This window comes from Aristolochia californica, unplaced genomic scaffold (assembly GCF_029961685.1).
Source record: "Aristolochia californica isolate CCGP_79_NKW_82.1479 unplaced genomic scaffold, dmAriCali1.0.hap1 SCAF_11, whole genome shotgun sequence".
Taxonomy (NCBI): domain Eukaryota; kingdom Viridiplantae; phylum Streptophyta; class Magnoliopsida; order Piperales; family Aristolochiaceae; genus Aristolochia; species Aristolochia californica.
In genome coordinates this window covers 32,443,641-32,457,901 of record NW_027181782.1, presented here as the reverse complement: position 1 = coordinate 32,457,901, position 14,261 = coordinate 32,443,641, and the positions used below count along the sequence as shown (strand labels likewise).

At 36.6% G+C, this 14,261-nt stretch overlaps 3 protein-coding genes across 3 annotated transcripts; 1 reads left to right on the top strand and 2 right to left on the bottom strand.

Annotated features, from left to right (window-relative positions):
- Positions 1 to 696: 696 nt before the first annotated feature.
- On the bottom strand, positions 697 to 3,901 carry LOC137944842 (NADP-dependent D-sorbitol-6-phosphate dehydrogenase-like). The gene is made up of 6 exons (XM_068790609.1): positions 3,704 to 3,901; positions 2,115 to 2,209; positions 1,880 to 1,997; positions 1,657 to 1,789; positions 1,212 to 1,431; positions 697 to 1,125 (listed from the first exon to the last, which is right to left on the bottom strand). Exons 1-6 carry the CDS (start codon positions 3,834 to 3,836, stop codon positions 895 to 897), a joined length of 930 nt encoding a protein of 309 aa, XP_068646710.1. The 5' UTR covers positions 3,837 to 3,901; the 3' UTR covers positions 697 to 894.
- Positions 3,902 to 6,434: 2,533 nt separating this feature from the next.
- Positions 6,435 to 10,429, top strand: LOC137944692 (uncharacterized). Its single transcript, XM_068790411.1, has 3 exons — positions 6,435 to 6,538; positions 8,288 to 8,458; positions 9,969 to 10,429. Exons 1-3 carry the CDS (start codon positions 6,443 to 6,445, stop codon positions 10,062 to 10,064), a joined length of 363 nt encoding a protein of 120 aa, XP_068646512.1. The 5' UTR covers positions 6,435 to 6,442; the 3' UTR covers positions 10,065 to 10,429.
- Positions 10,430 to 12,900: 2,471 nt separating this feature from the next.
- Positions 12,901 to 14,085, bottom strand: LOC137944168 (histone H1-like). The gene is made up of 2 exons (XM_068789730.1): positions 13,812 to 14,085; positions 12,901 to 13,500 (listed from the first exon to the last, which is right to left on the bottom strand). The coding sequence occupies exons 1-2, from the start codon at positions 13,998 to 14,000 to the stop codon at positions 13,084 to 13,086; spliced, it is 606 nt and encodes a 201-aa protein (XP_068645831.1). The 5' UTR covers positions 14,001 to 14,085; the 3' UTR covers positions 12,901 to 13,083.
- Positions 14,086 to 14,261: the final 176 nt, after the last annotated feature.

Below are 14,261 nucleotides of genomic sequence, written 5' to 3'. Positions count from 1 at the left end.
CTTCGTATCAGTAATGGAGTCGCCAGGTAAACGTAGTCAAATCAAATCCGCTCAAACACTAAACCATATTAATGGTTTTATTGATCCTCTCCATTAAATAATTACTAATAAATACATAATCAAATTTGAACTCATTTTCAAATATAAAAAACTATTTGGTGCAAAACATGCAAAACGGTTTAAGATAATCGTTGATCAGACAGCTGAAATAACCGTTGATCATGATCTGAGATAACGTTTCACATATTTCGTACTAAATGACTTTTCATATTGGATCAACCATCATATAATTTTATTACACACTATCAAAATTTTGTATTTTCATAAATGGCTAATAAAACCCATTAAATTTAGGATAAAGTAGTAGTTATAAATTATTAAATGAAAAGTTATTAAAATAAAAAAATACAAAAGCTCACGCATTTGAACACCAAATGGATTAGGATTTGCCGAAACCAAACTTGTGATTGATACCTTAAATAAGATCCATTCAAAAGAATTAAAACTTCCTGTTTCAGAGGCACTGGATTTTCTTTATTTCAGCAAATCCCTGTCCCTAATGAATCACTTAAAAAGTACTTAAATTTAGCCCTTGTCTGCCAACTATTGCCAGTTGTAAAGACATAGAAGAGACTACATTCTAAGACTAAGCTCATCCACTCAGTAGCTTCGGTCAGTTCTTTGAACTTTCTTACAGTCATAAACTGGATGGTAGCATATTTTTGCCCATTAGCTAAATGCCTCAAACTAAACCAGTCAACAGCAAATGAATCAAGGAAACATTTGCATATGCGTTTGGTTACACATTCAGTCCAGATAGAGACAGAATAATGATGAATAGTTCAAATTCTTTTCAAGAAGGGTAGTAATTGTTGTAGAGACATTTCAAGAAACCTATGAATAAAGATCTATGCCCCAAAACTTGGCAGGTTGATTGGTCCGGCATTTGCGATCCACTTCCTTGATTTTTTCCATGTCCTCCGCAAAAATCTGGAAATCAAAGACTTCATAGTTTTCCAGCAGCCTCTCCAATTTTGAGGACTTTGGAATCACTACTGTGTTCCTCTGAATTCCCCATTGGAGTACAAGTTGAGCAACTGTTTTCTTGTACTTCTCAGCCAAACCCTGATCCCAATCAAAAGAATAATGTGACATAAATGGTACCTTCTGAGAATGAATCAGGAAACAGGCTTGTTGAACAAAAAACTTACTTTGAGAAGTGGATCATCCAAGCATGAAACTGAGCCAAACCATTCAGAATTCGCAGCAGCACCACCAAGAGGAGTATGGGCCGTAACACAGATCCCATGCTTTTGGCAGAACTTAACAAGGGAATCACGTTGGAAGTACGGGTGGGTTTCAAACTGGTTCACTGCAGGCTTCACTTTTGAGTATGCCAAACAATCTCTAGTGAGAAAAATGTCATAATTGCTGCAAAATCGTTATGTCGATTAGAAAATAAGTATGAAGATCATAATTGTTTATTCCAAAAAAAAATCATAATATCAGTTAGTCACAGATGATGCAAGCTACAGGCAAACAACATTATGTCTTATGCGCTGAGAACCTAACCAGATGAAAGGGTTCAGATTGGCTAATTATGATGAAGATTCACTCAGGAGGCTGTAGCAACCTCTAAGAGATATGTTTCATTACCTGATCCCAATACTGCGAACCAATCCCATGGAAACCAGATCTTCCATTGAATGCCATGTAGTTTCCAGAGATATGGTTGTATCTATATCCAGTACACCATTGTCATCGAGGGCACTGGCAGTTGTTCCCACACCTAGAGAAATATTCAAAAGGCTTTAGAAATCCATGATAGCACACAAATCCAAAGCTACAAGCAAAGCATAACGCACATGGGCATATAGACCTGTATGCTTTGTAGCTACTGGGAAATGAACAAGGTATAGGTCCAGATATTCAAGTTGGAGTTTCTTCAAGCTGTCTTTGCATGCCTCAAGAACATGTCCATGGTCTGAATTCCACAGCTGTGAAAAAAGAGGATGAAAAAGTTGGCTACACTTTGGATGATGCAAAAAAGAACTGTAAAAGATTTTCATGCAGTGACAGAAAGTATAGTACAGTAAATCCAGTAAAAAACTGACCTTTGTGGTAATAAAGAGGTCCTCCCGCTTGACTAAGCCTGTTCGAAGAGCTTCTGAGAGAGCTTCCCCAACTTCTGCTTCATTCTGGTAGTCCGCTGCAGATGAGATTATTCTATAAGCATATTTCAAATACTTTTTCATTAAAAAATTAAAAAAATCATTTTCAAGTTTTAATGCTTCCATTAGATGTAAGAATTTAAGATGACTTTAAAAAAAAAAAAACACAAGTCCTTGATCAGCTCAAATTGAATTAGTTCAAAATTTAACTAAAACCTGTGATGAAGTAATACACATAATTTTCTTGTTTGGAAACGATGTAATAGACATATGACATTACTTTGTCTTCAAATAAGTAGATGAATTTCCTTGTTCTACAATTGGCAGAATTTGATCATGAGGAAACCTTCTTACAGGAGAAAGATATTCAGAGGTCTCAAAGCTCTTTCAAGAAATAAATGGATGTGTAACAGCTTCACAAGAAACTGGCTGCTGTAAAGGAGTACTATAGCTGGGAACACATTCCTCTCTGAAGACACTTAAGAGGTAAAGTGTTCAACCTAGAACTGATCACCAACTCTCACAATCTGTAAACTCTAACAGATTCTAAACACCTGCAAATCCATTGATCCCATCTGCAATGTCTTGGATGCTAGTCCCAGTGAACAATGGCAATTTCATGAGAAATACCCAAAAGTTGATCACATGGACTATGGAAACATAAATTGCATGTGAAGCGCATGGTTGCCCCATATCATTTAGAAGAATATGAGAAAATGGTGTGTGGTTGAGTGGGGACAATTACCACACGTTCTAGAAAGTATGCCAGAACCTATCAAATAAGTTCTTAATTGTTTAACTTCTATGATGCCAACACTTTTCTCCTCTTTGGAATATCGCTATCATGATAGAAGCCTCCGGCTTTCTTTCAGTACAGAAGGGGAATGAAATTAAACATAGACGAATTCACTGGCAGCTTCACTTTGAGATTTCTATTTTGCAGAGGTAAATAAAATGCAACAATGAATGACTTTTCATATGGATGTCCTTATTTGCAATGAAAGAAGAGGGCGTGCGACATTCTTTTTATGTTTTTCACGACATACACTGTTCCTTCTTCACTTGGCTATGTTCAGCCCTTTTAGGCTGATGCCCTTCTGCATAAATGATGCAAGTCCCAATTAGGCTTTTGTAACACTGCACAAAGTTAACAGAACCACGAGTCTGGTAAGTGGTAAGTCAACGTTTAAGAATGCCCCGGACACATGCAAAATGGAGAAAGTAATCTAAGAGGAAGAATCTCACGCCTCCAGGTTAGAGATGAATCCAAACAGAGCGATTCGAACAGTTCAATGGAGGTAAATTTAATTATCTCTCGAATAGAATGTTCTGATTCAGTCGTACTTATCCGGTTCACGGGATATGCTAAAAGACAATACATTATAAACATCAACCAAGGTTGAAAAGGGCACTTCATGAAAAGCAGCAGTCCAAAAATAGAGCAAAGACGAGAGCACGCTAAAATCTTGATGATGCTAAGATCAGAACATGCTGGAGAGCAGACGATTTCGGCAGTAAGATAGTAAGCGTACCTGCACAGTCAAAGTGGCGGTAACCGATTTTGATGGCATTGATGAGGAGGTCTCGGATGGATTTTCCTTCCATCCTCCACACTCCGAGACCGATTATCGGTATCTTGAAGCCGCTGTTGAGAAGAATCGCCATTGCTTTCACTTCTGCAGAGCCTGCTACTGTGTTCGGTGTTAACCAGCGATTTCCGTTTCTCTCCTTCGAAACTCGAAAGCAGGTTGGCCTTTTTATTTATTTATTTTTGCTGCCTATTTATGAATAGAACAAGTAGAAACCACTAAAATAAGGTAAAATAGTCTTTTTATAAAAAATATAAAATAATTCTTAAGAGTAAAAGGGGTCCAATTATGTAGATAAGGGAGGGGGCACCCTCTTGTGTCCTCATCATTTAAGGGTAAAAACCTAAGAAGACTTAAAACATGGGGAGACAACCCCTCTCTTCCCCTATGTTTTTTCGAGTAACTGAAGAGTGAATTTAGAAATTACCCATTTTTAATCATCTGAATGGACTTCAATTATTAGTCGATTGACATGGAGTCGAGCTAAGAAAGATTGTCACTTGGAAGTTACAACTAAGACTCTTGTTAGGTTTGACAGGGGGGACCAACCCTACAATGAACAAGATATAGCACCTTAAGCGACGCAAAGTTAGAATAAAATTTAAAAGATGGGGTGAGAAAAACGAAGTTGAAAGGTATTTTCTCCTATTTTTTACTCTTTAGAAGTAGTTTTACTTCAACACTTGGAATAAGTTGTTATTTATATTTCAAGTTCATAATCTCTGCTAAAAATTGTAAACTGCGAATTGGGCAAAAACTCGAAAAAGAATATTTTGTAATATGTCCAATTATGAAAGTCGATTGCCTTTGAAGTTACCTTGTGGTTTTTTTGTTTATCTTGAAGAGTTTTTCACGTAAACTTTATTGTGCTTAATTGATTATATGGTTGATCGCAATTCAAATTCATTTAAAATTGTTTTTTGGTGCATATTATATTTGTGAAGTTGAAACTTATTTTCTTCTGGCTTTTATTCATATAAACATGAAATTCTGTTTAACTTTCATATCAATTGGTATCAAAGCTTGGTTATTGGGGACTTGTGTGCAAATTGAAATAGTTTGAAGCTACAAATAGAATTAATAGCCTAAATTGAGATAACTGAAGGCTAAAGCAGAAGATTTATTATATTGTAAAGATACTTAAAATATACTAATCGACGATGATGAATAGAGAAAATAGTAAATAAAAAACTAGTTGGATATATAAGACAATTATTAGGTGAGACACAAATACTTTGAAAAAATCTATTGCATGTTGTAATCTAAAGGAGCCAAACCCATAAAACATTTAAAATCTCAAAAAGATCAAAACAAGAGTCCCAATGGTGATGAGACCAATGAAAGGTAAAAAAAAAAAAAGACCGAAGGTGAGACATGTACTTTCGTATATGTGGTAGTAGAAGATATTTATATAACATGTTAATATTGTATATAAATTTATATTTCATCGAGTGAGACATGTACTTTCATTTCTTATATTGAATCTCATTTCAACTGGGAAGTTTGATAATGGAACATATATATCAATATTTGGTAGAGGAATGTAAAAAAGTTTCTAAAAAAAGAGAAGTATCGTATGGTAGCTAGAAATGATAAATGTACTTCACTTTATAAAACTGAAGTATAATTTACTAAACGAAAATTTAAAGTTCATCTTCATATCCTGGTTCAAATTTATTTCATTCATCTACATGAATTTCATCTTTGAACTTGGTATTAGTATGGACGACTTCATGTGCACTGAAAAACAGCTTCCAGTGTTAGTGCCCCAAATCTTAGCTTTGAAGGAACCATCATAAATTTATTTGTTCATTTCAAAATGTATTCATCATCTTCTTTTATATTTCTCCTATTTTATGCTAATTAATAGGCCTAATGTTAGCTAATATGCTAACTTGATTGATAGGTTATGAAGGTTATAAAGATATATTTAAGATTTTTAATATTATTTTAGGGCTATAAGGGTATTTGAGATATTACAATTAAGTGTGCTAGGATGAATAAGAAGTTACAACTAATGCAAGAGAAGTATATTAAAAAATCATTTGAGATCTTCAAAATGAAATAAAACTAATAAATACATATCTAATTCGCTATTTTTACTAAGTTAGTAGTATACAGAGATTGAGAAAATTCTTCTATATTAGCGACCGAAGAATACTTCTCGATAATTAATAAAATGGTGTTAACATGGTTGAACATTGCAGCCCCGATATCCCTCCCGATGTCTCAAATTTTAAGTTAGCCTGAAGCGTTATTAGATTTCTAGCATTAAACAAGTATCCTCATCACTACTTTGCCACCGTCTTTGGAACTGTTGCTATAGTACAAGGTTAAATTTCCTCGATCAACCAAGGGAATTGCAATTAACCCATCTGGTCATACTTTAATAATATAATAATTTTTTATATAAATAATTTTTTATTTTTATAATATTAGATAAATAATAAATTGGGTATGGGCAGGGAAGGTTGGGTCGTAGATACGGAAATAGGGCGGGAACAAAGGGACAAAAATCACAATGGGTGGGGTTAGTTTTTGTTTTTTTGGGTCGGGTTTTGAGATAAATGCGGGTTTTTAAAAACCCAACCCGATGCGACGCGGACCCACCCCTAGTGTCTTTTGACTTATGAGCCTCGAGTTCGAATCAAAGACCGCAGTGCTGCATAAACTGCCTCGTTAATGGCGAGGACAAGTGGAATTGGCTACGCATGGGCGATCTCCGCCGGCCTGAATGCCGCCTTGGCCGCCGTATCTGCTAAACTCTTCTCCTCACTGGTATTCCTTCTATTCCTAACCTATCGGTGTTTGCACTTCCTTTTTTTTAATTCCACGTAAGAAATGTTTCTCCGATTCACAGAAAAATCTGTAGATTTGATATACATGAATTCCTTTATGTATAACATTCTTTCTATCTCTATTCTGTCTATTTTCTGGAGTTGATATATTTTCTTTGCTTTTAATGTGAAACTTCTATCGTCTTCGTTTGAACTTTATACTGTTTCGTTGTTGTTGTTGTTGTTGTTGTTGTTGTTGTTGCGGGATTCATTTTGACGTAGACCAGGTGAAGTTGGTTTCAGGAGAAATTTTTTCAGAAATTATTTTTGGACTGTTGTCTTCTACGAACGAGATGCCCTTTAGAAATTGGGAGGACACTGTTTCATGCAAAACTAAATTTCTGGAGCAAACATTCCAAGAAATACTTGGATGATTTCTGCCATTCACTAGACCAATTCTGCCTTTCTCTTGACAACGTGTTTGTGCACCAATATTCCTGTTTTCTCTGTGACGAATGGTTTGCCTCTGATTAGCCGTCTATGATCTAACTATATCGTTTTGTGTTTGCTGTTACCCTTCTGTGTCATCTAGCCTCTGCCACTGCATGTCAAACATGGAGATTCCCAACATGCATTGCATTGTTGGCTCTCAGTAATTGCATTATGCAGCACACTTAGGCAACTTATTTTAGCAACAAACGGTAACAATTAACTTATTTGTACATGACTTATATGTTGTATTTTTTCCATAAGTTCTGCTCCTTTCCAGTAAGATTAACCTACACATGTTTTCAAATCAAGTGCTCAATTTAGTTTAAATAAGATGTAAGACTGTCATCTTGGAGAATTTTGGTTAATTACTGCGCTCACTATAATTTATATATAGGTTTGAATCCACTGTGACACTTCTGATTGTTTACGAGGGAGAGTTGTGGAAAATAAGAAAATGCCCGGTGTTGCCTTGGCTTTCGTCAAGAAATTTCTTTTTCACCAATAGGTTTTTCGTATCATCTTTTTCAGTTCAGTAAGGTATCATTCTCATGCTTTCACTGTGCTCATTGTAATTTATATATAGGTTTGAATCCACTCTGACACTTCTGATTTTTCTTGAGGGATAATTGTGGGAGATAATAAAATGCTTGGCGTTGCCTTGGCTTTTGTAAAGAAATCTCTTTTTCACCAGTAGGTTTTTCGTGTCATCTTTTTCAGTTCAGTAAGGTATCATTCTCTTGCTTTCATGATGTGTCATACTATCAAAATGTGCATCCATGAATTAACTTTTTAGACCTTGCTATCTGACATGAATCTTACTTGTACTTTTGAATATCTTTTTCAATAAATAAAAAACATGTATGTTAACACTTGCTGTTTCTCTACTATATAACCTAAAGTTGGATTGCTTATTGCCTTACATATTAATGCAAAACAAGAAAGAAAAAAGAATTCTCAGCAAGACATTCTTTAAATGTTGAGCTAACAGAATGTTTCAAGTATATAGTAAGAAGCAGATATCTTCATCTTGTTTGGACCTTGCTTCTGTCCTTTTCCTACACAACAAGGTGTCACTTACAGTTTTAATTTTCTATAGTCTCCTTTGTGGATTTAGATATCACTGCACTTAAAATTTTCAGTTGTTTTGTCATTCTCAGTTAATATTTAGGTTTATGAATTTTCCAATATTATCTGAGCTTTAATTGTATTCAAAGAAATGATTTTACGTGAAAGAAATAATTTGACGTCTCTCTTGCAGCTCTTAAAGTATGGCTTGGTCATATTTTTCAATGTGACAATGTGGGGATGCTACGTCAACAGTCTCAAAGCTCTTCCATCTCTGCTTGCTACAGTTACAAACTTCGCTACAAACTTTCTCATGTCAGGATTAGCTGGATTCTTCCTATTTGAAGAACCATTACCTTCTCGGGTAAGTCATGGATTTAGGTGCATTTAAAACACTGAGGGGATGGGAGAACTCTAATAGTAATTATTTAATGGCTATCCATCATTACATTTATTTTTTACTTTTTCAGAGAGATGCTTGTGAACTTTCTGCCTGCTGGAAAGACCTTTGATGGGTTGGTTGAGCAACTCACAAGTATGGCATATAGTGCCATTAAAAATTAATCCTCAAATATGTCCTTTACTAATGATACATATTGGTAACAATGTACATGAATAAACTGAGGATAACTGGTGTAGGTGTTCTAACTGTCATTGTCTGTATGGACAAGGGTGAAGTCAAAACAACACACAGATTTGCTACTTGGCTTCAATATACATTTTGGTTTGAACCAAATAAAAGAAAACCACTTCCTTTTCATTTTATCCCTTATCATGCATAGCGCTAACACCTATTCTAGTCTGGATCTCCTTTTGCAACTTTATGAATCTATTTCTAGTCCAAATCTTCTGTAGTAACTTTATGCATAAATGGACACCCTGCCAGGAAGCTCCTGCTCACTGCTTTTAAAGTACATTTCAGTGAACAGTTAACTTGCTAACCATTCTTATAAGTAGCAATTGAACTCAATCAAAACTAGGATGGTAGGTTTCACATTATTCTCTGACTGTCCTCTTATTTGTGCCCAAAAAAACTTTAGTCATGATCAGTGTTTTCTAGAGTCTGACACTCTCATTTTAAGTTTCATGTTTTTTTAGTAGATGACATTGCTACCTAAGTTAATATGCTTCAAGTATTTCCAAGACACCTTAAACTGTCAACATTCGCAGTGACCACAGTGTTTCTTATGCTACTAAAACTTAATGTTGCAGTATAACTATATGGGAGAAGAAACATCACCATCTGTGATTGTTTGCTGCTGCTTTGATTGGGTTGGTAGTATGTAAAACAGTGGAAATAATGTGCATTTCTGGTTCCATGTCCTTCTTATTACTGCATCAAAGCTTTCATGAATCACTCAACAAAGTTACTCAGTTTTTTGTTTATTCCATATCTGGACCACCTAGAGCTTCGTTGTCTCTTCGATTTAAACTCTTCCCAACTGCTGAGCATCAGGGAGCTTCGATTAATAACTGATTCACCTGTAGCCTCCCTATGATTAGTCCTTATGGGTGATTGTATCGAAGAATGCCAACTAAATGATATTGTCTGCAGTTGGTTTCTAAAGAAGTATCTTTGTGTTGATAATTTGGTTTCTCAGGCTTTCTTCTAGTAGGATTAACCGAAACACCTAGATGACCTGCTTGTATCACATATTCTCTTGTCTTTTTTTTTGCCAAATAATTTAGTTTTTGCTGATGAAACGACTACGGAAGTTTAAAGCCTTTATTGCAATGAAAAAAACTACATGATAAGTTGATTCCCTTTGGAGCAGATAACTTTTGCTGTATGTGTGAAACATTCCTTTTCTATTCTTTGTTCCTTTTCCCTTTAAAATCACAAGTTAATATAAAGTTCATCCATCTGGTGATAGTGGTTTGCCGGTGCTCTACTGATTGTTCTGGGGGTTCTTATCCTAAGCAAATCGACCATTGACAGAAAAGAAGGCTCAGATTTAAAGACAGATTGACTGGTGGAGATATATACAGCATACACCACATTTTAGCATGTAGCCCAGTGACTGAAAGAGAAATGTTAGCCTCAACTTTGTGGATGCCCTTCCATGATTTATTTTGGATGTATTTTGGGGGGTTGTGCCTTCCTTCTCTATTTGTAAGATTGTGTGTTCTGAAAAGTGTCCTTTGGATGGTCCCTAATCCAAGTTTGTACTCAATGTGAGGCACATATACCCTGTGAGTGGAAAGGGATTTTTGGATGGCCACAGTGCACTTGTTGCTGATACGTCACATGTATTAACGATATGAAAAAGGTATCGAATTTTTGGCATCTCAGATATATTCTGAAAATCCAAAACTTACGTCCAATTTCAGGATATTTTGGGACCAAATATGTCAAAATGTTGTGTAATTATACGAATTCAACTTTTGGTAAGTATAGAAACAGATTGTAGATATCACAGTTTGCAACCAAGGTAAGAATCAGGGGAGGACATGTTGAGACATCTTTATATTGGACGAAATATATTGCGTTTTTAAGGGAAAAGATGTCTCTAACCTTTGAATTAAAAGAAGTTTAAGTTATGTTTGGATGTTTTTTTTTCTGCTCATATTTTGTCTCTTTAACTCTCCTTCATTACTCTATCACGTCTTTCCTCTTACTGGAAGTCAGGGAAGCCAAATTAACTGGGTTGCCAGTTGAGGCTAGAAAACAGGCTTTCATATTTAAACGGCATACAGTTGTTTAATTGGATTTTCCCACTCTTTCTTTTATGATTAACTGATGCATGTCATGGTAGGTTTTTAAAAGTTTGAGGCTTTCAGATATTTAGAGTTGCAAAATCTTTGATCTTTCTAATTTTATGTCAGAATTTTAACGTGTCTGGAGTTTAGTTTTCTAGCTTTAAGCTGTCATGTTTGTGCCTAAAGTGCATTTGCCGATCTTGGTATACTTCATGCCATTGCAATGGGGTTTTTATGTGTATCTTATCGTTGCAGGTTTTACTTGAAACAAAGAAATTATATTAGAAGATGTTTTGATTTGTTGTGTTTCTAAATTGTGAGTCAGTAGGTTTTGGCACAAAACCGTAGTTGGAGCTTCTTTAGCAGGCTTTGTTAGGTCAATATTTGGCCTTCTTCTCTTTTCCATCCTTATTTAAAAATTATTGAATATTGAGGGTGAGGGAAGAATGTCTTGAAAAAGAATGAGCTTTTTGTGCTGGCACGGGTAATGGAATAGAAGCCAAAGGGATATCAGGTGAGGAAGGAAGGAGTGTATTAGGTGATGGGGTGGAGTCAGAAGGAAGGAAAAAGGGTCATCCGAAATGGAGGGGTGGCCCTTGAATGCCATCAAATCTTCGATGTTAAAAGTGGAGCTAATGCCCGAATTTGATGACAAATCTACAACATAAACATTTTGACCAACTTTTTTTACCACTTTAAAAAATGTCTTGCACTACGAGATTGCAACTTCCGGATAGGTCCAATAGAAAATTGCTCTGGCTTAATCCGAATTATGACATAGTCACCCACGTTAAATTGTTTATAACATTTATGCATATTGACCAAGTATGTATGAGGAATTATTTGCTTGGAGTTGTTTAGCAATTTCAACATGCAAGTCTTGAATTCTATTTGCAAATTTTGTAGCGAACTCCAAAACCCTAGCATGAGGTGACATAAGTATGAGATCTAATGGTTTCCTAGACTGAAAATTGTGGACATGGAATGGGCTCATGCCAATGGACTTGTTGATCGAATGATTGTAAGTAAAGTGTGCTATTGGGAGAACTAGATCCCAAGTGTAGAGGTGCTCTTCTACGAGGCAATGAATGAAATTTCCTAAGTTTCAATTAACAACTTTGGTTTGACCATTTGTTTGAGGGTGGTAGGTAGTGGAAATTTTCAATTTGGTACCCATCAAATGCCATAGCATTTTTCAAAAATAGCTCATAAAATAGACACTCCTATAAGATACAATGGTACAAGGAAAATCATATAACTTGACGATCTCGTCAAAGAAAAGTCAAACTATTTTTGAGGCGTTACAGGTGTTAGTGCAAAGGATAAAATGTGTCATCTTAGAAAAACGGTCTACCATGACATAGATGGAGTCGAACTTTCAAAAAGCATGCAGGTGGTCTAAAACGAAGTCTATGCTGAGGTCTTGCCAAAGATATGTAGAGATTGATTGGGGGAATATATAGCCCAATGTTTTGTATATTGTGTTTGGTTAATTGACATATCTTACTAGGTTGGCCCCTTTTAAAACTAGGCTAGTAAAATCGATTCTCTACTTGATGGTCCTATTGTAGCTAAAATATCCCCCAATCCCCTTACATGAGTTTCACAAATTAATAAGTCTTGGATTGACTGCGTGGAATGCATAGTTTATTGGACTGAAATAGATAATCACCATGATCACCAATCCTCAATGGTAAGATGCTGTCCCTCTTACAGTTCAATATAAATACTCCCAAAATCAAGACATAAGGAGTCATCGTATATGAACTTCTGAAATTCTGAAATCCAGTAATCTGAATACTCATGTTCTATGACTTAAGAGCATACTTTAGGACAAAAAGAGTATTCTTGGAATACTCGCCAACCATGCCTGTGATTAAGTTTCTTTTATGAGTTGAAATTGCAAAAGAGTATTCTTGGAATACTCACCTACCATGCCTGTGATTAAGTTTCTTTTAGGAGTTGAAATTGCGAAATGCTTGGAATAGAAGACAAATCCTTGTGGAAGTAGGTAATGAAACTTGTATTTCTGTTTCCCTGTATTCTGAAATCCAGCATTAAATCCCAGCCAGGTAGCTTATTAAACCCCAGTAAGCAGAACAAATGGAAGCAAGAAAAAACAAAAAGAGGGAGGCTTTTTCACATTATAGCTGCTGATATTATTGTACATCACAGGCAAACGTTTCTACACTGATCTTTGAGTAAATACAGGATCAAAAAACAGAGAAGAGTGAGTTTCCATCCAAAAATATTTACAACCTTCCAGCTTCCACTACTACCTCAATCCGATCAGGCCGTTGCCTTCATGGCCCTCTTTGCAGCAGGAGATTTTATGGACTTGGGTTGCTTTGGTTTCGCTGGGGTAGACTTCCTGGTCCTCCTTGCAGCAACCTTCTTCACTGGCTTCGCAGCTTTAGTTGCCTCTGAAGGATTTTCTGGTTTATTTGAAGTCTTGGAAGACCGAGTAACTGGTTTTCCAGCTCCAATTTTAGCTGCTCCAGTCTTGTTGCCCTGATCTGCAAGCTTGAATGATGCCTTGATCTTGATCAGTTTACCCTTTGCCGTGAAGTTTTTCAGCTGCAGCCACAAGATTTTCTTGAAATTTGCAGGCAGCACGCCCTTGTGCTCCTCTTCCACGTACTTGGCTATGGCGTAAGCACTAGAACCACTTCTGCCTTTCAAGGCCAAGAGTGCATCCTTTATCATCTGATATCAGGTAACAGATTCGATTATGAGAATGGTCAGTTACAGTTAAATAACAAGGTCAAGAGAGAGAAATGGACTTCATTCCCATCAGAATTCAGATTGAGGAAGACACTGGAACTCATAGTTGCAGATATATAAATAATTCATTTAGCCAAATAAGCACGATTTTTAGAGCATCAAGAAGAATCGTGATCCTCGATCAGTTAGCAGCAGAAAGGAAAACAGACCCGTCTCTCAAACCAGAACGATTCAGAAACTTCTCATAGATGAAGAATCACTGAGCGAAAACAACAGATTCAGGAATTACTAACCTGGAAGTATGGAGGATGGGAAGGGTGAGAACCCTTGGCTTCCTTAGGCTTCTTCTCCTTGGGAGCCTTACTCGTCTTCTCCTTCCCGGTCTCCTCCGGCTGCTTCTCCTCAGTAGCAGCCGGAGCCTCCTCCACAACAGGCTGCTCCGCCGCTACCGCCACCACTTCGGCTTCTCCGTCCCCTGACATCTTCAATACCTCCAGCCAACGATTGCCACGAACACAACCACCAAATTATCTCAACTGGCGGAGTGAGCCTGATGAGCCTCCAGTTATAGTATCGAAGTTCAGCTTTGTCTAGAAGGTGGAGGCGAGCTCTGATTGGCCCAAATGACACAGACACGGATCCAGTGGTTGGTGGCGATCAACACAGCCGCCCATCTGTACGGTTGATTATTGGGTGTCTTTTACACGGAGATTGACGTCCCATGCTCTCTCTCTCTCTCTCTC